The sequence below is a fragment of the Diadema antillarum genome, unplaced genomic scaffold, assembly GCF_040938485.1.
Source record: "Diadema antillarum isolate AM-2024a unplaced genomic scaffold, OU_Dant_1.0 seq00000290_RagTag, whole genome shotgun sequence".
Taxonomy (NCBI): domain Eukaryota; kingdom Metazoa; phylum Echinodermata; class Echinoidea; order Diadematoida; family Diadematidae; genus Diadema; species Diadema antillarum.
In genome coordinates, this window is record NW_027271316.1 from 57,767 (window position 1) to 80,934 (window position 23,168).

Below are 23,168 nucleotides of genomic sequence, written 5' to 3' on the forward strand. Positions count from 1 at the left end.
TCCGTTCTTTTGCACACAGACAAACCGACAGACTAACGCCGACAAAAACATAACCTCCTCCCTCGGTGGAGGTAGAAATAGAGAAATGGTTAAAACTGAACTCTAGAGGGCGCCACAGCCGCCTCACCTCCATGACTCCATGGTCCTGGAGATGTTTGGTCTTGGCTCGCTTGGTGGGGTGGCCGTAGAGACAGAAGAAGCACTGCTCCAGGGTGTGCCGGAGGTCGCTGGAGAACGGATGCCTCTCCCCCTCAGGGCACCGCGTCAGTTCCTCCCACAGCACACGGATGTAGAGCTTGAGGAGGCCGCCCTCGTGGTTGCAGCACCACGTCCGCCTGTGGGGTGCATCGATGCAGATTACAACAGATCACTGAGAGGTGCATGTCACTTCTTCAGGCCGGAGACTTTACATTTGCTCATATTGATTTGATCATCTTGACTGCTATCGTCATTTCAATGCTAGTATGATATGCGTCAGAATTGCTACGTAACACTACAATTATCCACAGATTCACCGACTTCAAATCATTATCACTCCTATAGCCATTATCATTGTCATTAGAACTGTCGTTTTCCACATTGCTCAAATTAACAAGTGATGCGATGTTATACAACATGCCATAACTGAAGTCTCTGCAATTTTTATCAACATTAGTATGAAGACCCCCGATTGTCATCCTCATTACTTCAAGATCACCGAGTTTAGTATCATCTCTGTCATAACTGATTTTACCATAATCACCATCATAGTCACTCTCATTATATCAGCATCATCACTTTAAAGGGACTGTACAGTACTGGTTGAGGTAGGGATTCATGTTTTGAACATTCCTGGGTGAGATAATGAAAAACCTCACATGAAATATGAAAGAGCATGTAATTTTAAGAAGGATTCAACGTTTATTTGATGAAAATTGGTTTTCAAATGGCTGAGATATCCAAAAAAGTGCTAATAATAAAAGGCGACATGCCCCAACTTTATTAGGATCTCTTTGTTTCACCTTGTTTTTGCATATCTCAGCCATTTCAAAACCGATTTTCATCGAATAAACTTTTGATACCCCTTAGAACTGCATGCTCTTTGACATCTCATAGAGTGGTTTCTGAATATCTCGCAAAATGTTAAAAGCTAAATCTACACCTCGACCAGAACTGTATACACCCTTTAATCATTTTTGCTGTGATTATCACTGATGTCATTCTTATTACACTTTTACAGTCATCATTGTCAGAGATACCATCATTGAAAGGCATCTTCAGCACATTCTACCAACAGGAATTCATCAACATCATTTTCATCTTCCACTGCACCATTCCCTCATACTCATCCTTGCCATTAAAAACAAGTATAATCATTTTTTTTCTCTCTTTAAACACAGGTGACCCCTGTCATAACAAAGTCCTCAAAACTGACAGTTGACTTTTGTGTATCAAAATTTTGTTAAGGCCCCAAATAAAGAATATGAAAATATATAGTAGATTTGGGGCCCTGAAGTTTTACTTTGTTGTACCAAAATTGCAATATAATCATGGTGTTTGTTATAAAGGGAGGGCACTGCAGTCATCATCAATATCACTGTCAACACAAGTATCTTTGAATTCCTGCACACATTATCATTGTCGTCGTCATCATCATCATCATCATCATCATCGTCATCATCATTGTCATGACAACAGCCATGTGGTCATCCCACCTTCCCAGGTAGTCGTGAGCATTCTCCAGTAGCATGAGGGAGCGAGGCAGCATGGGGACAGGGCTCGGAGACCGGCTCCTGTCTGTCCGCTCGCCACCTCCAGAGGGCGTACTTTTAGCTGCAATGCGATCCTCTTCGCTGAATGGGTGAAGGGAGGGAGGGGGGAGGGAAGGAAGGAAGTGGGGAAAAAATATTAGCACAAGAATATGAAGGTGGCTTGTGAGCTAAAAGTGCTCTGAGAGAAAATATTAGAAAAAAAAATGTGATATTCTTGAACTGGTGACTTAGATGATTATGTAAGCAAATAATTTACCTCAACATTTGTCATCTCCAAAATGAATGAACCTGTTGGCAGTTGTAGTTGAAGCAAATAGCTTTAATACACATTAATGATTATGTCATGTTAAATTTAACAAACTAACTTTTTCATGATTCCAGACATCTTCACAATTTTACAGCTGTTTACATTCGACATCGTGGAGTACTGTCAGCAACGGATGGCAAAAAAATTGAAAGTGTGTGTGTCCATTCATGCAATGTACCGTAGGACCGTCAAGATGTTCAACTAATGACACATCTTGGGAAGTTAAGCTATCCCACACCGCATCTGTGACACGACCCTACAATGATGCTTTGTATATTAGCAGTACCCGGAGTCAGAATACTGTATATGCCGAATATTTCGGGAGGTTTTTATTTTCACAAATCTTGCAAATCAGGTGCTGTTAGCAAAATTAAAGACACACGAATATATTGGCTCTGATCACGCTATGAATGTGACGTACGTGTATACATTTCTCCGTTCGGTACAGGACTCCAAGATTGCGAATTTAACCACTCACGAAATCGTCGGAAAGTTCCGATTCGCGAAAATTTAGACTTGCTAAATATATGGCGTAAACAGTACTTCATGCAGACGAGAATCGGTTTTATGTCGCCAGACCACTCAGCCGATGGACTACGTAGCTACACAGCCCTCTATATTTCACCCTTTAGTGCTTACTATCGGATGATGTAGTACAGCACGATCCAAGCCATCACGGAGGTTGCATTGCTGAGTTCGTTGACCTCTGCGAGGGCCATGGACCACTCGATGATCTTGATGAGAACGTTGACAGCTTTCCTCAAGGCAACGGCGCCCTCACAGCCGAGGCAACCGACCTCGCAAGAAAGGAACGCCCTGAAATAGATAGATAGAAAAGACTCATTTATCAGGTAGGGAAAAATGATTCAGACAAAAACTGAAAATGCTAAAAATTGACTAAGATTGACATATTATCAAAAGTCTGCGGACAATTTACTTTACACACATGTCAGTTCAATGGTTTTCTGTAGGAGAGCCATTCATCTTAGGATGGTTGACAAGAAGTTCTAAAATTTGCAATTATTGCATTTACCAAGGAAACTATTTAGGCTAAATTCCCTGCATTCTTCGCTCATTTATATGAATCACATTACAACTGTATAGCACCTTTTGTGTGTGTGTGTGTGTGTGTGTGTGTGTGTGGGGGGGGGGGGGCTAGGCACTACGGAAGGAATAAATTAATCATCATTTATCTTATCGTCTTCACTGATCTCGAAATATAGTCCTGTTTTTATACAACTGAAATCTAGACGATTGTATACTACAAGCTAATCATAATTGAATGTCACTGGCAATTTGCGAAAATTTCACACCATTATAAAGAGCACTGGCTCCAATGTGCACAAATTTCATGCGTGAGAATATCTTGCTTTCAATTCAATTCAATTCAATAGTTTATTTATTTCCATCATTACAGTATTGTCACGAATATAATCAAGACTACTATTACTATTTCACAAAACATGCTTCAAAAATAACAAGGAAAAGTAGAAATTACGCGGTGCGTAATATATGTCCCCGCCGGAAGTAGCATTTAGTAGCAAAATGTACAATATAGGTAAAAAATCAAGGTCAAAGGTCAAAGAAGTCAAAGGTCAAAATTCTGTGTAGAAGTTTTGAAGCTCTCACCTAGTGCCATCACATAAAGGAAACAGAATCGAAATCGGGTTAGAAATGGCGAAGGAGTAGCATTTTGTAGCCAATGTACAATATAGGTCAAAAATCAAGGTCAAAGGTCAAAGAAGTCAAAGGTCAAAATTCTGTGTAGAAGTTTTGAAGCCCTCACCTAGTGCCATCACATAAAGCAAACGGAAGTGAAATCGGGTTAGAAATGGCGAAGGAGTAGCACTTTGTAGCAAAATGAACAATACAGGTCAAAAATCAAGGTCAAAGGTCAAAGAAGTCAAAGGTCAAAATTCTGTGTAGAAGTTTTGAAGCCCTCACCTAGCGCCATCACATAGAGCAAACGGAATCGAAATCGGGTTAGAAATGGCGAAGGAGTAGCATTTTGTAGCAAAATGTACAATATAGGTCAAAAAATCAAGGTCAAAGGTCAAAGAAGTCAAAGGTCAAAATTCTGTGTAGAAGTTTTGAAGCCCTCACCTAGTGCCATCATATAAAGCAAACGGAATCGAAATCGGGTTAGAAATGGCAAAGGAGTAGCATTTTGTAGCCAAATGTACAATACAGGTCAAAAATCAAGGTCAAAGGTCAAAGAAGTCAAAGGTCAAACTTCTGTGTAGAAGTTTTGAAGCCCTCACCTAGTGCCATCACATAAAGCAAACAGAATCGAAATCGGGTTAGAAATGGCGAAGGAGTAGCATTTTGTAGCAAAATGTACAATATAGGTCAAAGGTCAAGGTCAAAGGTCACGACTGAAGTTTCAAAGCTCCCATGTAGTGCTATCATATAAAGCAAACAGAATCAAAATTGGCTCATAAATGACAGAGAAGTAGCAAATTGAAGATTTTGATCACACACGGACGCACACACGGACACACGGACACACGGACACACGGACGGACGGACGGACGGACACACACACGTACGGGGCCCGTTTCATAGTCCCCTGCTCGAACTCGTTCGGCGGGGACAACAAAACGAATGTAGGTCAACTTGAAAGAGACAAAGTCAAAAGCCCAAACTAACTTTTCTAGGTGACCAAGGAGTTTGTTGAGGGTCTCCAGCCAAAGGGCGTGGCAGCTTGGTTGCCCTCTGCTCTTCCGTCCTTGCCACGCCTCAACAACACTCAGAATACCAGTCAGGATGGCCTCCTGGGTAAAGGGGGGAAGGGGGAAGAGGGTGGGGTAACAAACACCACAAACTTGAGGGTAAGTTTTCACATCACTAAAAGTGATCCTGTACCAACAATGTCATTCTTTTTAATTTGATTCCGGTCTGGGCTCAAGTTTTGGTGGTCGACCAGTAATAGAGAGCAAAACTGTAGTTGCTGGATGCCTCACACAGGTGGTGGCTATGCACAGTTTACATTAGTAGTTCTTGACTCTTTATGTGCCACATTCGCACGCCCCACTCCGTCGACAGCTTACAAAGTTTGCACATTTTTGATCAAACACACAACCCTGTCCAAACCATTTGATATATCATCAAATGCCACATTACACTGAAAGCTGCACCTGTGATTATATTCCCCACACATGTAGTTCAGAGACTCCAACTCTCCCGTTTTCGACGGGAGATCTCCCGCCGAAAACCCACTTTTGCAAAATCTCCCGTTCTCCCGCTTGAGATTTAATTTCTCCCGCCTTGGCTCTTTTGTCTCCCATTGGAAAGGATTTCTTACTTATTTCTATTGTACTGTATGTTGGAAAAATAAATCTTAGACAGCACCAGAGAGCATACAACCCTAGGAACTTCGCGCTTCGCACACATCAAGTTGGAGTCTCCCGTTTGCTAAGGGTTTCAGGCGAGAGAATCTCCAGATGAGAAGGTGCTTGGGGTTGGAGTCTCTGGTAGTTTGTGTGATGCCTGGTGATTGAATAGGTGTCATTGGGTTCAAGTAAATTCTCTTTTTTTTTTCTTTTTTTTTCTTTTTTTGTCACAGTCGTGTCGACAAAAGTTGTGTCTCGCTGATCTGGATAACAAGTTAATGTTACGGCATAGCTACGGGAAATTTGGAAGACTTAAATTTAGCAATCAAGACCAACTTTGTCAAATCACAGCTACATGTACCGCAAGTCTGGAATTTTCTCTGAAACTTATGTTCATGGCAAGTCTAGCATAAATGTTTTTATAGAGAGTTACATGGCTTTGAAAAACAGAATGTTATGCAAAGGCACTCAATGTGTTGTTGTTTCAGAATAATTTTGCACACAGGGGTTTTACACAGTAGCACACAGAGTTAACTGACACCTTTTCCTCTGAATGGGACTACTATGTGGTTGCCACAAGCACATGGACAATAAAGCTGAATCAATGAATGAGTTGCACACAGGGGTTTACATGGTAGCACACAGAGTTAACTGACACCTTTTCCTCTGAATGGGACTATTATGTGGTTGCTACAGGCAGGTGGACAATAAAGTTGAATTAATGAATGAAGAAGTACACTGTAAACAGACAATAGCATTTGATGCTCCCACCTTCCAATCCTTGAGAGCTGCCAGTGACTGGGCCAGGAGGAGGAGCTGGGAGCAGCGTTCCGGCGTGCCCTCGGGCCGGACCGGGCGGGGCACGGACCGGAGGGACGGGCGGAGCAGCTCCACCACCTTGGAGTGGCTACCGGCTGCCTGGAGGCGCTGGAGTTGGTCCAGGGACTGACAACGCTGTAGGGATTCCATCTCTGAGCTGACACTTGCTGGAAAGGGATTAAAAAATATCTAACACTGAGCATTCAATCTTTGTTCAAATGCTGTCCTATTTGAAATGAATTCAGATTCATCCTTATTGATATACAATGGGACATAGAAACTGCAATTCCATCAATGACATTTTTACAGCAATGGTAAAAAAAAAAACAAATCATAACAACAGTCACAGTGAGTGAAGCCCTCAGCCCCAGTCACATATAAAGACGGATCCTCAAGGATCTACATGATGATCCGGGGAATTCCGGGATAGTTTCACCCTTGATGGAGTGTCGACGAGTGTTGATGTGACTGTACACATGGTATCAACACAGCAGCTACACGGCTAAGGCCGGAACAGCACAGCATCTACACGGCATCCACATGGCGCTTACACGGACCAACACGGCAGCTACACGGAAGCCACACGGACCATCCAGGATTGCTCTGCCAATAGGCATTCCCCGGATGATGCCGGATGTTTTTGACCTCCAAAAGTTGCTGTGCTTGCCTCCCAGATGTCCAAAGATGCCCAAGGCGTCAACCTGGATCTCTCCCCGGATCACCCCGGATCAGATCCGGGGTGATCCGGCATGTCTATATGACTGGGGCTTTACCTGATATTTTCCAGAATGAGGTCACAGACATTTTTGCCAGATGCTATTTTCGAGCTTTAGCACTAGGTCTATTGTGAGTGCGCTAATGACTGCCGGTCAGCAATATTTTTGCAAGGTGTTAAATTGCTGCCCAACAGTGATTTACAAAATTCGTGAAAATGAGGTGCTTGCGAAAGGAACAGCTGATATACTATTTAAACAGTATTACAAGTTCACCTTCAACAGATTCTTGCAGATTATGACCTTACCCCGTTGAGGACGGTTTGATTTTGCTACAACACACATTTCCCATAGACACCTGCCCGAGTATACTCGGGACTCGTCCTCAACGAGTTAATAGAAGATAGCAAACTTGTGGAGGGGGGGGGGGGGGGGGGGAGCTCCAGGGGGGGCATGGTGTCCGTTTGAAAATTATATCACACTTAGGAAAATACCTGCCAAGTTTATAGAAAATTCGACCAAGAAATTGTAAAGCGGTCAAAAATTTTGTTCCATTCAACAGGGTCACCCCTAGATCTGTCCAATTAGAAAGTGCACACACTGATGTATTTATTCAGGGCATTCCTATCTTTCTTTCTATAGATACTCCATTTTGGAAGCTCTGGGATCCCCAGGGCCCATGGACTATGACTCCTTAAGCCACGGAAGACTAGTCCGAGAGTATATTCGAGCAGGTGTCTATGGGAAATGCATGTTATAGCAAAATCAGTCCATCGTCAATGGGTTAAATTGTGTTACTCAGACAAAAGAAAGGATATTGTACATTTAGCATTGTATAAGACCCTTCACTTATTTGTTCCAAAACAGTGAGACAAGTGAAACAGCACATCTGCAATCCTTTTTACCACCAGAAATTGAAACTTACCAATGGAAATGAGTCTTCCATGTCGGGCATTTGGCACCAGAACCTCCACCTCCACCGTCTTATGTGCACCATCTCCACCAGCCATCTCCGTCTCCATCTTCTCCTCCTCCTCCTCCATGTCCTCCGTCTGCCCCGTCTCCGGGCGTCGCTTTTCCTCCTTCTCAGCCTCTCTCCTCAGGACATCTCTGCACTGTTCCACCATAAGGAGAGGACCAAGAGAAGTTTGAGAGAGGGTACTTTATAGGCCAAATATTTCGGAAGGCTTTTATTTTTGAGAATTTCACGAGTCAGGTGGTATTCGCGAATTTAAAAACATACACAAATAATTAACTCTGACCTTCACACAATGCGACTTGCATGCGCACATACACCTTTTCACTGCATGCTGCACTCCATGTTTGTGAATTAAACCATCCGCACAATTGTCGGGAAATCTTGATTCGCCAAAAAATAGGACTCGCTAAATACACGGCACATACAGTAATCATTCTGAACCCCCCCCCCCCCCCCCCCCACACACACACACTTGCACACACACAAATACACACAAAATCAAATACTGGTAAACCTTGTCATAACAGGGTCCTAAAAACCATTGTGTCTATCTTGTTTATATCAAGTTTGTCGCTATATCATGGTACAGAATTAAAGAAATTTACAACCTCCTTTTTGCACAAACTTTTGACATTCTATTTTTCTGACAGGTACAGGGGGACATCCTTATAATGAGGACGTGGGGACCATGACACTACCTTGTTAGTCCAGGTATCTCACTCTATCAGGGGACAAAAAAAAAAACAACAATAATGTGCAAAGAGTAGAGATCTGCAAAATTATTGTGTCATAAGATGGCTTCGCCACATCAGACCTCTTTATAACAAGATTCCACTAGAGTTTAGGAAACAAAACTGCATATTTTTCTATTACCTGAGGGACGCAAGAAATACTATCATGAACGACAGTTAAAACCCTAGCCATACTGCTGTGAAACAGGATTAAGCTGACTACATCAGTTTGTGGTTGCCATGGTGACACTTTGTACTAATGTATGAAAGAATCATGTAAAACACACCTGAGATTACTCAAGTTTATAAGAGCAGTAAAACTGCTTGATATATTCACTTTGCAAGATGTTGCTAACAGACGGAGTGACTGACTGATCAAACTAACTGACGGGACGTTAACACCTGAAGATACAGTACATGTACTTGATAGTACCTAGCCTATAATCTAGGCAGAGAATGCAGCTAGTGTCTTTGCCATTATGCTAAATGTCTGATGCAGTGAGACTATTGTCTTTGCTAAGCAATATGTCTGATGCAGCGAGACTACGACAGTGGATGCCTATATCCACTGGTCTTGCTTTAGTTGTTGTTTTCTTATTATCGACTATGAATCGGTGGCAGTTTCCGTACAAATAACTGCCACCGATTCACAGTCAATAAAAAGAAAACAACTATTACAAAAGCAAGAAAAATGGATATACAGTGTAGGCAGTGGATGCCTCGCGTGCATCCACTGTTTGTAGTCTTGCCATATCAGACGTATTGCTAAGCAAACACAATAGTCTCGTCGCATCAGACGTTTAGCGTAACAGTAAAGACCATGGCTACATCTTTTGCCTAGATTATAGGCTGCATAGTACCTTGCATGACGGCATTACAATCATCAGAGAGTGCACATACGCCCTTAGCAAATGTCTAAAGAATAACGGCCAAGACTTGGGACTCCCACTTTGAACACTTTTTGTGGAATTCCATCTCTCTCGTCTTACCCTCAGGAAGGCATCCTCAGCTTGCTCCATCTGACCAAACTGCAGAAAGTAGCGAGCTCGCAGCCAAAACACTGTCAAACAAACATAAACTTCCTGATCAACGTACACCTGCAATCATGCACAGATACATTTTATTTTTGGATCGTGTAGACAACTAATGGATATGCTGTATATAATATAAGGTTCTCATTTCTTACGAATTTCAGGAGTCATCTACTACTCACGAATTTAATAGCACTCAGAATCATTAACTTTGACCTTGACACGAAAGTAACAAACATGGGTACATGTCTCCTATCACTACTGTACTCCACGATTCCCAAATCTATCCACGATCCCAGATTTATCCACTCAGAGAATTGTCGGGAAGTCCCGATTTGCTAAAATTAATGGCATATACAGTACTCTTCATGGCCCAAATTCACGAAGGTGGTACAAATGAAACCATGGTTTAAACCATGGACAAAGACTGTAGTTTTTTATGGGGCGCCAAGTATCACATATCACATTACGAAATCAGTCATTTTGTAATGAAATAAACATTTCATCGACGGAATTGACTGTGCACTGCAAACTTACCTCTTGTTGGTACCACTAGCTAAAAGAGTGACCCTATGGTGCACTTGGCATAATCGAGGTGCAATCACCCTGCAGGTGGCTATCTGCGTATGGTACTTTGAATATCATACCACAACAGTAGCTGGTGCACTGGCAGGTGTAACATAGCAAGCTGCAGAACCACTGTTTAAAATTTTGGCATGTTCTGCACACTCATATCTTTCTTTATGATTTCAATTTCATGGTCTTTATTTGAACATGCCAAAGTATTATTCAAAATGTTTGAATGCTATCTAAATGGGCATTGCATTTTCCTACACTTAATCAGCACTTCAAAATTGTATTACACTCACCTCTACATGATTTTGTGTAATTATTTTTGTGTATTTATTATGTGTATTTATTGTTTTTCATGTTAGTTGTTGTTGTTGCTGTATTGTTTTTTAGGGTAAAAATAGCACTACTCACAAACTTTGTATTACAAGTCCTAAGTTCCAAAAAATCACGTGTGGGAAATAAATGGCCTGTACAGTCAGGGATTACTCTCCAGTAATCTCTCAGTGTACCATCGGTGGTTCCCACACCCTATTCTACGGTACCAAAGGTAGATCTTTACCTCTAGCCGGTACCATTGGCCACATGTCCGGTAGCATGTATTCCATCAGAGTGAGTTCCTGAAGGTACCCCATGTCCTCATCGTGGTGCTCACCCCATTTGTGAGAGCAGACAGGGGCAGTGGTCCCAATCCTTTACGGAAACACGGTGAAATAGAAGGGGAACAAAGGTTTAATGCACAACACAACTATTTTCTTTTCTTTTCCTCATCCTCTTTGTGTTTATAAAGATTTCTTTCAAGTACACAATTAAACAATTATTGAAAAATTAAAGTGCTAAGTACTATAATTTGACTTCAAGACATCTGATATTCCTTAGCCCACTGAGGACGGGCTGATTTTGCTACAACATGCATTTCCCATACACACCTGCCCGAGCATACTGTGGACTTGTCTTCAACGGGTAAACATTTTGAATTACTGTATACGCCAAATATTTCGCGAGGTTTTTATTTTCGCGAATTTCGCGAGTCAGGTGCTATTCGTGTACTTAAAGACGCGCAAAAATATTGATCTCGATGTGAATGTGACGTACGCGTGTACACACTCCATTCAGTACAGGACTCTACGATCACAAATTTTACCACTCGCAAATGGTCGTGAATTCCCGATTCGCGAAATATATGGCGTATACAGTATTTATTCTCTGCATACCAACCTTACTGCTTCCTTTCTACAAAATGTTTTTCATTATTCTTTTATGTTAATTACCCTTCACCGTTGCGTACCAGTTCATCTTACTTTTTCTTCAAATGCAGAATAGAATGGTGATAATAATATAGGATAACAATAATGCTAATAATGATTATGATAATAGTAACAGTAACACTACTGGATGCCATAAAAGATAGGATAGGTTTTGTTGCTGATATCAAAACCCTTGGCACTTCCTTGACACAAGCACAAATTAGCTTCAAACTTGTGCTGATTTCTTGCTTTTATTCTCTCTTATTTCAATGAAGACAATTCTTAATCCTGTTGATTAATTTTCCCTCTTAACACGGAAATACGTGTTGCAGCAAAATCAGTCCGTCCTCAACGGGTTAATAGTAAAACCAGTGGTTGGTATAGCGCCCTCTACTGGCAAAACTCACATGGATGGCGAGGTGCCTATTGCGTTCCCATTGGTTCGGGAGGAGAGGCATTCGTCCAGGTTGAACTCCGTTGCTAAGAGACACATCAGGCTGGTTTCCCGCACGACAGACTCATCTTCGTCACAGCTGAACAGAATTTGATGATAAAAATAAGATTCTAAAACACCCACATAAACCAATGAACAGACCTTTGGACATGTTGTCAATTAACCCCAAATAAAACCAAAGACATGGTTGAAATACGTGAATAAAGCAATCTCTTGATTGGAAATCACATGTCAAGCGAGGCTGGAATGGTACAGATAGGATGGAATCCAATTTTTTTTTTTTCAAAGAAGAGATTCACTTTTGTCTCTAATTACTATGCCATCTTGACAAATCCATGCCTATGAGATCAAGAACAATGTCATATAGCGTGATTTGGAGATTATTTGCAGCTTGATTAAAAAAAAATGATTATTTTCAGCATAATTCCTACAGTCTGAAATATAAGCATGCGACTGTTGTAGATATTTTTGCAAGCATCTCAGTACAGGGTCCTTGTCACATTCTTTTCAAAATAAAATGAGATAATACACCAGTGGGCAGCTATGAGTCTAAAGAATATAAACTACCAGAGTCCATGTACTTGATTCAGAAATACTTATCTAGTATGAAAAGAGAACAAATGAGGCTACGAACAAGAACAAGACACATGCAAAATATACGAGACAAAGAAATTTTAAATTACACTAACAGTCTTGAATCTCAGTGTTGTATTTCTATGTTGCATCTAGTAGCATACTTGTCATTACCATTAGCTTTGTATTTGAGAAACTGTGAATGCCCTTGTGACACTGTCGTCTAAAGAGGGCTGATTTCTCACCAAAATAATTCCGGAAGACTGGTGTGCTTTCTCAGCCTCTTGTACACATCAAGAAACACACCGGCCAGGTCGCTGGGCCACCTGAGATCGTGTCTGGCCACCAGTCTCTCCAGAAACCGGCTCATCACGTCAACGACGCCGCTATTGAGGCGACACTCTGCGAGGAAGGACAAGACGTCGTCCGTTTCCGTAGAAACGAACACATCATCTCCGCCTCCCAAGGATCCATCTTAGAAATAGTGGCAAATAAGAATAGGATCCATCATATATCATTCATCCCCCCTATGCACAAATCATAATTACAATTGTATGTAATATCAATGCAATGATAACATAGTGATCTGTAGAGTGAAGAACATAAGCATCGATTACATTAAAAGCCCATGTGCAGAAATATTGACTTTGTAGCATGCATAACACTTTCGAAAACACACGTTTCCAATGATAAGATACGATTCTGTTTTTTGTTGTTGTGGTTTTTTACAGGGAGCACAAATATTACAAAAAGTGTTTGTATTGAAGACAAATATTGTACAATGTATAAACAAGATACAAACAAAATTTTGAACAGGAGAGACCAGTATAGCACACATGTACATTAATTGCTTCTTCGAAAGACATGCAACATCTTTGATTGAGGACGTACAGAAATGAACGCTTTCCCAGGTATAAAGACAAAGTTTTAAAATTTGAGTCAACTAACAAATCGAAATGACACATTTTGGTCCATTACAGATAATCTTATTCTGTGAGTTTTTGCGTGTTTGGAGCTGGGTGGACACATAAGTGACCGTGTATAACAAAATGAACAGAAAGTCGCACACACTAATTTTGCGTGAGGACTGAAAATAAGTGAAATGGGTCAACCTAGCCAATCTTGACTTTTTCATATTTTCTAAAAAAGCAAGTCTTCTTTTACCTTACGCTAAAATTTGGGATCATAAAGCGAGCAAAAAAGTTTGCTTTTTTAGCAATTTATCTTGACCATTTTTGGTTGAATAGTATGATTAGGTGTGTCTTTAGAGTCCCCTTTCCATTTCTGAAAAACCTTGTACACACTCTTCACTTTCAACGGATAATGCTACTGCTTTGAAAGTTGGTATGAATTATTGACAGACTGTGGTAATGAGGCATGCTTAATTTCAGTTTAATCTGATAATCTCCTCATTGTTGTTATTCTGGTGGTTTACGTCCTGGTTTTTTGTCCCATTCATCGCACAGCCAGTACGACTTGGTACAGATTGAGTGCTTGATTAGACACTGTACTTCAGAGCCTCTTTTCTCAGTTCACACTTTTCCTGAGTTTTTGCTTTCTTTCCAATATTAAGATAGGTTAGGAGAGTCCAATGCATTTAATTTGAGTTATACATCAATTCAAAGCTTAACATCTGCTCTTTCAAAATGTGGTCTTAACTAAAAATTCATGTCTGGCGATTTTTTGTTTGTTTTGTGGTGCAGGGTCACATGTACTGTATCAGTATGTAACTTCAGGTTTATGAGACAAACCAGGCTAAGCCACACGACTCACCCGCCTTCTTCTGGCCATCGGCTTTTGTCACAGACGCGTCGCTTGCCCTTCTGAGATCGATGACACTTTCATCATCCTCATCACCGACTTGGAGGGAGATCGGAAGAAACTGGCGCAGCACCTCGGAGTAGTTAATGATCTCCTCTTCTTCCTTCTTCTTCACCGTCGTGTTCCGGACCTTGAAAAAAGGAAAGCTGTGATACATGATACTATAAAGACAGAACTTTTTGTGTGTACGGAATTTTATTGGCAAATTTCATGAGCCAACATCCGTGGAAGGAAAACACGCGCAAAACTGTTTGTCTACACAGGGCATTGAATGCCCGTGGCAATTCAGAAAAGTTTCATGCTACGAGGAGGCAGTCATCTCCAATTCGTGAAAGTTTCACGGCAAGAATGTTTCTGGTCTTACAGTAGTTTTGTCTGATTTGGACAAAACTCTGCTGTTCTTATTGCAACAGATTAACAGCAGGACAAGAAAATCTACATAGGACGTACAAATATGTATGATTTATGACTGCATCACAAAACCAACAAAAAGTCGCCAGACATGGATTTTTAGATAAGGGCAGATTCTGAAAGAGCAGACTCTTAAGCTTTGAAATAATAAAACACTCAATTCAAATGGACTGTCCTAACCTATCTAAATAATAGAAAGAATGCACACACTCTGGAAAAGTGTGAACTGAGAAAACAGGCTCTGAAGTACAGTGTCTATTCAAGCGCTTAATCTTTATCAAGCTGTGCAAGCTGTGCAATTAATTTGGACAAAAAAAGAGGATCTAAACCACTGGAGCAGCAACAGTAAAGATTATCAGATTAAGCTGAAATTGAGAATGCTCTATTAACACATTCTGTCCATAATTGATGCCAACTTTCAAAGCAGTAGCATTTTGCTTTCAAAAGTTATTAGAGTTGAAAGTGAAGAGTGTGCAAAGGATATGAAAAGGGGCCTCTTAACCCGTTGAGGACGAGTCCCGAGTATACTCGGGCAGGTGTCTATGGGAAATGCATGTTGTAGCAAAATCAGTCCGTCCTCAACGGGTTAAAGACACACCTGATCACACTACTCTACAAACTAGGGGTTGTAGAAAACCTGCTGAAAACACCCTTTCCTATTCATTTCATGATCCCAAACTTACAAATAATGTAGAAAATGTATAGCTCTTTTAGAAAACATGAAACACTCCAGATTGATTTGGTTGACCCGTTTCACCTTTTTTGAGTCCTCACGTAAAATCAAGGGATGCGACCTTTTGTTGGTTTTATGATACTCGGCCACATTTGGTTTCATCTCATGCTTACTCGTGCCGATCTCCGCTTGCCCGGAACGGGTTCCTCCCGATGCAGCCTCTTTCTCTTTGGGCCTCGCCTGCTCTTCTCCGACTGTCCATCCTCCGTCTCCATGGCAACCAGATCTAAAGCTGAGTATGGATACAACCGGAAATTGAGTGATCTTGCCTCTTTGGAGAGCAACTTTTCTAGTACAAAAAAAAATTCTCTGCTCCTCAAAGATGATTTTAACTAACAATTACTTCATAGAAGCAACGTCATCACCATCACCAAAATCAACATCATCAGCATCATCATCATCACAAAATCAACATCATCCTCATCTACATCATCAACATCACTATCATCACTATCATTATCAACATCACCATCATTATCATCATTATCACAAACATCACTGTCAATATCATCATCATAACAATCATCCCCATCAACATCATCACTTTATGTATCATCAGCAGCAGTATCACAATCATCATCAACACAACATCATCATCATCATCATCATCATCATCATCATCATCATCATCATCATCATCATCATCATCATCATTATCATCACTATCATCATCACCAACATCATTATCATCAGCATAGTCATCATTACAGTCATCATTACAGTCAACACCTTCACCTTCAACACTATCATGATCATTTTCTAAAATCCCTGGAACGAAAATTGACATCCCCCAATAATTAATGATGCTTCCAAACCCCCATGCAAATTTGACAAATCTTTAGCGGCCTAAAATACACGTTGGACTCTGCCAGTTCTTCGAAATTTGCATCCTTCACAAATTGTTTGCATGCCCCTCAAATGCAGGCCAAAACCTTTTTAACCCGTTCCTTACGGGAACCTGGTTTACCAGGTTCCCGTGGGAGCAACTGATATACGGGAACCTGGTTTACCAGGTTCCCAAAATGAAGACAAGGGTGCCTGCTTCAGTGGCCTAAATTCATATTTCTTTGTGTTAAAATGCTCAGAAAAGTGGGTTTGATAAAAAGATCAGAGTTTATTCTATCAGGATTTGTTCTCCTGCTGTTTAAAAAAGGGGTTTTTTTTTACAGTATTATGTACCTTTTCCTGATTGAGTTTTTTGCTTGTTCTGCTGTAAACTCGTACGAACATGTACATAATGATCAAGGCTGAGATCAGTTAGAAATGCAGGTTCGCTGACCCCAGTCACCTCATTCAGGTACCTGGTTTTGTGTAGAACAAAAGATTCTGAGAGCTCATCAGCGCACATTCTATTCATACCTCGCACCCGCTCGATATTTCCATTGTTCACGGGCACATGTAGTTGACCGTAGAAAGGGGGACACAATGAACCGCTTGACTGCCTTCACACAGCTGGATTACCAACCTGTGTGCCTCTCTGTCGATGGGCGAAAAGAATCTCGTTTGGGGGCATTAAAGGCACTAAGAGAATTGCGGAAGGAACGGGTTAATTGCCACATGCTGTGGAATGGATGTCATTTCTGTATTATTTTTGTTGTGTTATTGTGATTGATGTTGTTTCTATTATTAAAATTATCATTATCATCATCATCATCATCATTGTAACAAGTGTTTGAAAACTACGTTTGTAACGTTAAGGACGCAGACACCTTTATGTAAAATATTGAGACGACCGATCGCCATGTTGGACCGAATAGAACCCACAAGCAAAGTTCACTGTGACTCATTAAGTTATTTGACAAATGTCATTATTTAAGTGTACACAACAATCATTACTATATAATAGTCTAATATAAGTGTAAACCTTTTTCAGTATTATAATATTAATACATATAGTGTATGAATGACATTTTACATTATGATACAATGTATGACTTTGATAGCGAGCTACGGTCAGAGGTCACTGACCTTCTGACTGTCTAGGGCGGCCTGGCTTCCTCTTGGCGATGGTGGTGGTGGGCGTGGAGACGGGAGTGGGGTCAAGGGTCAAGTTAGCCTCTTTACCAGGCTGCTGAATGCTGTCCTGGCTGCTCCCCGCCGTACTGCTATCCAGTTGGCCAAAGTGCGGCTGAGCCTCCGAAGCGGCCAGACTGGAGTCCTGGGTCACTAAGGGATACTCTTGGGTCACTGACGGACAGTCTACAGTGCTGTCAGGTTGTCTGGTAGTCGGCTGGTCTTCAAGCTTTAGGAGGTAAAAACATGCCAAAAAAAAACCTGCTTTCAGTGCAGTGCATTATACATACATATCATCGCTGAGGCGACAAGACCTCACATCTGCAATTTTGGTGAAAACAACTTTTTTGGATTAATGGTCAGATAGTCAGTTTTGTCCTGTCCAAATCCTAGCTGTCTTACCCCAAAAGTAAAGCTACCACGGCATGTCAAAGGAAAGGCTTTCCTATTTGATGCAGTGCTTTGGCTGCCATGTTGTTTTTTTTCTTTTGCTCTCCTGAACATTTGACATTTTGTAGATACGTGGTCGTGTTGCCCCAGCGATGATTATATCTCTTTATAAAATGGGTTCAAGAATGTAGCCAATTGGAAGCGCTGAAATGAGTCACGTGTGCGCTCATGATTTTCTTACTAACATGCACGACTGTGCAAAAAGTGTGCAACGAAAAGTCATAACAGCACGGCGTGTTATCCTATGGGACATTGCAGAGAAAGCGTAAACTGCTCAGTCACTGACGTCACAATGTTTACACTAGCTGTCAGCAGCAGCAGTGCACACTCAATCAGTTGTTACAAGTGCGTCGCGCGCTACTATACACGCTGTCAATCCTGTAAACAATTTCTAGTTCGGGCTGCCAGCCGGCCTTTCTTGTGCATAACATGTGGCGTACGTATACGTACTTATATGTGCGGGATTTCTGAGTGCGACGTGCGTAAATGTTTGGGACGAACATCTTCGGACATCTTGACTTTTGAGCGAGTGCTACATGTAGCTGACCGGTATTGACCCACAAAGGTACATGAAAAATGCTGTTCATTTTCGACCCATTTTATAAATCAAATAATACACACTCCAGGTTTAAGTTCGTGATGTTAGTGGAGATGTAGCTCACTCTCGGGTATTTACAATGTAGTGCATGTTTCACAATTGTAAATACCCTCGAGTGCGCTGCATCTCCACTAACGCACTCTCACCTGTGTATTATCTGTATAATATTCTTCAAGCCTAGATAGTGTTTGCTCGTTTTGTTTGTTTCATTCTCCATCTGAGAAGATGGCTGGATAGCCCATATTCAGCTGTAATAGCTGGTCTTCCATGGGGTCCAGTTGGATGTCACGAGGCTAGACTACTCCACTGGGTTCAACACCCCGCTCTTTGCGATGAATAAATGAAGCAGGATCTTTTATGTGCATGAGCTGTGACTCTCTCACACATGGGAACCTTCATTTTATGTCTTATGCGAGGGACAAAGTGTTTTGCCTCTTACAAGGGGATAGTTATAATTACGCACAACATTGCTCGGTTACACTTGGGAATCAAACCCGGGTCCTTTGGATCTGGAGGCAGACATGCTGCTGACCGAGCCAAAACAATAAACCACCAGCATGTGGCTTGTGCTCGGATTTCTATGCAAGCTAAAGTGCTTTCTTTGCTGATTAGCACAGATATCTAGGAATTTAATGTTTATGAAGAGAAAATTGATACCTTATCCGCCTAATCATTATTACAAATGGATGAAGAACGAACACGTACTGTAGCATCATAGCAATAAATCTGTGAGATTTGATGGGTTAAAAACATCACCAAACAAAAGAAGACCTTTTTTTTCAGTCTTCACTCATTAGTATTCTCTTGCTTTACTTAATAACCATTTATATATCCTCCTTGACAGAATTTCAGATAATTAAGTTTTCCAACCAAGTACACAAACCTTCAATGGCATGCTGTCCCCTTGTCCACCAACACTGCCTAGTGCTTGCAGCACTGTGCCACCCATGGTGGCTGTTGCTTCAGCGTTCTGATCCTTCAGGAACGCCGCAGCTAGCTGCTTCAGCGTCTTGGCCGATGAACCTAGGGTCGACTCTTCCTCAACTTCCATCTTCAACTCCTCCTCCTCCTCCGCCTCTTTCTCCTTCTCCTTTGCCATCTCCATCCCGTCTTCCTTCTCCCCTTCAGCTCTGGGCCCGTCTCCTCCTAGTGCGGGCGGGTTGGAGGCTGGCATCACTTCTGTAACCATGGATACCAATAGATAATGATTTTGAAACTCTCAAGATCCCATGTTTCAAATGTATGCATTTCATGTTAGCCATGATTTGCCAGTAATTAATCTTTGAGGGAACCTTCAATGATTAACGCTTCTGATTCTAAGTTTTTCTTTTTTTCTTTCACTAAAGATGATGACTATAATAACAAAAACAACACCAACACTACTACTACTCTACTACTACTACTACTACTACTTCTACTACTACTACTACTACAACTACTACTACTACTACAACTACTACTACAATTATCTACTACTACTACTACTACTTCTACTACTACTACTAACTACTACTACTACTACTACTACTACAGTGTACTACAACTACCGTACTGCTACTACTGCTACTACTACTTCTACTACTACTATTACTACTACTACTACTACTACTACTACTACTACTACTACTGCTACTACAACTATTACTTATTATAATATTAACAATAATAATGCGAGTATTAATAACAATAATAAAATAGGGAGAAGAAAAAGAAGAACAAGCACACCAACAACGGAAGAACTAACATAGGCCACAATCTTTATCAGCATCTGCGTCATAACAGAGATTGGGGAATTGAGAGACTTATTCCTAAGATATCTCTTCAGTAGTCTTTAAATAACCTAGTACATCTTTTTCATTATTAATTCTGCTGCTAATTTTAAGGAGCCATTCAGCAAAAATTGGCTTACCGCCAGAGCTTCGCTCAAAGAAATTTCTCCAAATGCATTTATACATTTCGCACCGACTGCCACTGATTAAAAATATATTTATTTCACTGGTCAAAGTGACTCGACATATCTAGCATCCAGCTGTAGCACTTCAAGCTTTTACCCTCCAACCTGTGAATACTGATCACATTTTACATATCTCAAATGAGCCTGGTGTCAACGTGCTTGGTTTTCGTCCAGCTTCATTTGCGACTGTCGGCACTGATGCAGGGCTTGACACTAACTTTTTTTCTCTCTCTCTCTCTGGGGGCCCATTCGAGCCACTAATATCATTCAATTTCAAATTTTGGTGGCCTGATTTACTGTATAGAAGGGACCATATCAATCCATTTCAAATCCTAATTGCTCGATCTGGCCACTGAAAGATATTAAACCTTTTGGGAAATTTGGTGGCCCGTCATCAATTTTCGGTGGTCCTGGGCCAACGGGCCATCACTAATGTCAAGCCCTGGCCCAACGGGCCATCTCTTCACCTGCTTGGGGCCGTTGTGCTTGTTCTCCAACCCGGTCATCCTTATCCAACGGCTTGTCTCTCTCCGTCTCGTCTCTGTCCGTTCTGTCTCTCTCCTTCTTGTCTCTGTCCGTCGAACCGCTTGGCTCCATTGCCACATCCTTCTCCCCGTCCTTCTCCGAGGGTTTGCCAGCAGGGGACTGTAGGTCCATGGTCTCCAGAGGGCGGTCCACTACCTCTGGCTGGGCCGATGAAACCCGTGTGTCGTCCTCTACGGGAAGAAGCAAAGGAAATGAAACCTTTGGATCAGAGAGTCCTCTTACTAAGCACTTCGATCATCTAATCTTTGTTTTAGTTTACCTTTTCTTTGGATACCTCATGCATTTCATGTTACACAATTTGGAAATTCCCCCTAAATTCAGTCATAAACTTTGCTTGGTAATTGACCCTCTTTTCTGTATTAGAAAAGAAGACAATAACACAGACATGTACATTGAACATGCAAGTAAAACAAGGTGTAAACTAACTTGTTGTGAATTGAAACTAGAAATGTCGCTGTGGCGACTGGTATGCCTCCGCCATAATGCATGATTCTCCTAATAGGTCTATAGTACATGTGGACAATGTGTGATTACATTTCCACAAAATTGGCAAAATATTAAAATGACATGTTTGTCACAAATGTATTGAATGTTTACCTTCCTTGACCTATGTTTAATTGGATGAATAGGAGAGCATGTATTTGGGGATTTAAGAACTTTAACTTGACTTTGACCCTTTCATAAGTTTATGCACTGAGTAATTTTCAAGGTATGGAGAAAAAGTGCAATTTCTGTATTGAACAGTAAATTGTTATCATTTTCATCTGGCCTTTGATTTATAAGAGAATCACTGTCAGGCAGAACATACATAAATATGTACTAAGTTTCAAGACAACTTGAGCCACTTCCGAGATATGGAGAACGAAGTAAGTTCAGCACTTTCACTTGATCTTTGACCTTTGACCTTCTTGGCAAAAAAAAAAAAAAAAAATCCCAGAGAATCTCTATTGGGTTATACATGCATACATCAACTTAAAAAAAATAATCCGGCTGGCATTGCATAAATATAAGGAAAATAGTACAATTTTGAAGTATTGCCCTTGACCTTTGACCCCTGACCTTTGACCATATGATCCCTAAATTCCCTAGATAACCACTGCCAGTCAGTACACGCATATGTTATGTTCCATGAAGATACCTTGAACAATTTCTAAGATACAGAGAAAAAAGTGAAATTTTAACATTTTCTTGACCTTTTGACCTTTGACCATTTGACCTCATGACCCCAAACTTTCACCAGAGAATCTTAATTGAGTAATACATGTATACACTAAGTTTCAAGAAAATATCTTCAGGCATTGCATAGATATGGGGGAAATAGTGAAATTTTAGGCATTTGACCTTGACCTTTTGACCTTGAGCATGTGCACCCAAAAGTTGATAGGCACAACTTCACACCCTAATACACATACATGCCAAGTTTCATTACGATACCTCAAAATGTTTTGGTAGTTACCCTGTCCACAAAATTCATTACGGATGGACGGACGGACGGACGGACGGACGGACAACCCGAAAACATAATGCCTCCGGCACCACTTCGTGGCGGAGGCATAAAAAAAAATAATGCATGAAACTCACATATTGCCTTATCTTTGTTCTTATATCAATGAACAGGGCTGTCCATTTTTTTTTCTTCTTTGTCATTTCACATAACCTATTACTAGTAGTTTTTTCTCATTGATAAGAAATGCCATCAACTTACTGTCAGTGAATGCCCGTCTAATGTGTGTGCTTTATCCTATGTGAATTGTTAAAGGTTTGTGGAATTCCTTTGAATGTTTCTACAGATAAATGGCGCTATATAAATGATGTTTCATCATCATCATCATCATCATCATCACCATCATCATCATCATCACCATCATCATCATCATCATCATCATCATCATCATTCCTATGGATTGAATTGTGCAACATAAAATATTAATGTGCTAAAAGAATGTGTAGTGTGTGCACAGATTCATAGGTGGCCCGTTTCATTCATTGTGCATTCAGGGTACATTCAAAAACCAGGAATAGCGACGATCATTTAATACATGCATCGAAGCATATTATGCTTATTGTTGACCTGTTGAGGATGAGTCCCGAGTATACTCGCGAAGGTGTCTATGGGAAATGTGTGTTGTAGCAAA

At 41.0% G+C, this 23,168-nt stretch overlaps 1 protein-coding gene across 1 annotated transcript in view; it reads right to left on the bottom strand.

Moving 5' to 3' along the window:
• The window catches only part of LOC139730078 (uncharacterized), a 69,270-nt gene that overhangs the window by 27,233 nt on the left and 18,869 nt on the right, over positions 1 to 23,168 (bottom strand). The window contains exons 15-29 of the mRNA XM_071640986.1: positions 20,955 to 21,203; positions 19,417 to 19,712; positions 17,441 to 17,714; positions 15,586 to 15,704; positions 14,281 to 14,458; positions 12,753 to 12,981; positions 11,888 to 12,013; positions 10,796 to 10,926; positions 9,622 to 9,692; positions 7,848 to 8,037; positions 6,162 to 6,376; positions 4,708 to 4,832; positions 2,698 to 2,874; positions 1,695 to 1,832; positions 128 to 335 (exon numbers count right to left, since the gene is read on the bottom strand). Of these exons, the coding sequence (XP_071497087.1) occupies positions 128 to 335; positions 1,695 to 1,832; positions 2,698 to 2,874; positions 4,708 to 4,832; positions 6,162 to 6,376; positions 7,848 to 8,037; positions 9,622 to 9,692; positions 10,796 to 10,926; positions 11,888 to 12,013; positions 12,753 to 12,981; positions 14,281 to 14,458; positions 15,586 to 15,704; positions 17,441 to 17,714; positions 19,417 to 19,712; positions 20,955 to 21,203 (2,726 nt within the window). The remainder of the gene's footprint in view (positions 1 to 127; positions 336 to 1,694; positions 1,833 to 2,697; positions 2,875 to 4,707; positions 4,833 to 6,161; positions 6,377 to 7,847; positions 8,038 to 9,621; positions 9,693 to 10,795; positions 10,927 to 11,887; positions 12,014 to 12,752; positions 12,982 to 14,280; positions 14,459 to 15,585; positions 15,705 to 17,440; positions 17,715 to 19,416; positions 19,713 to 20,954; positions 21,204 to 23,168) is intronic.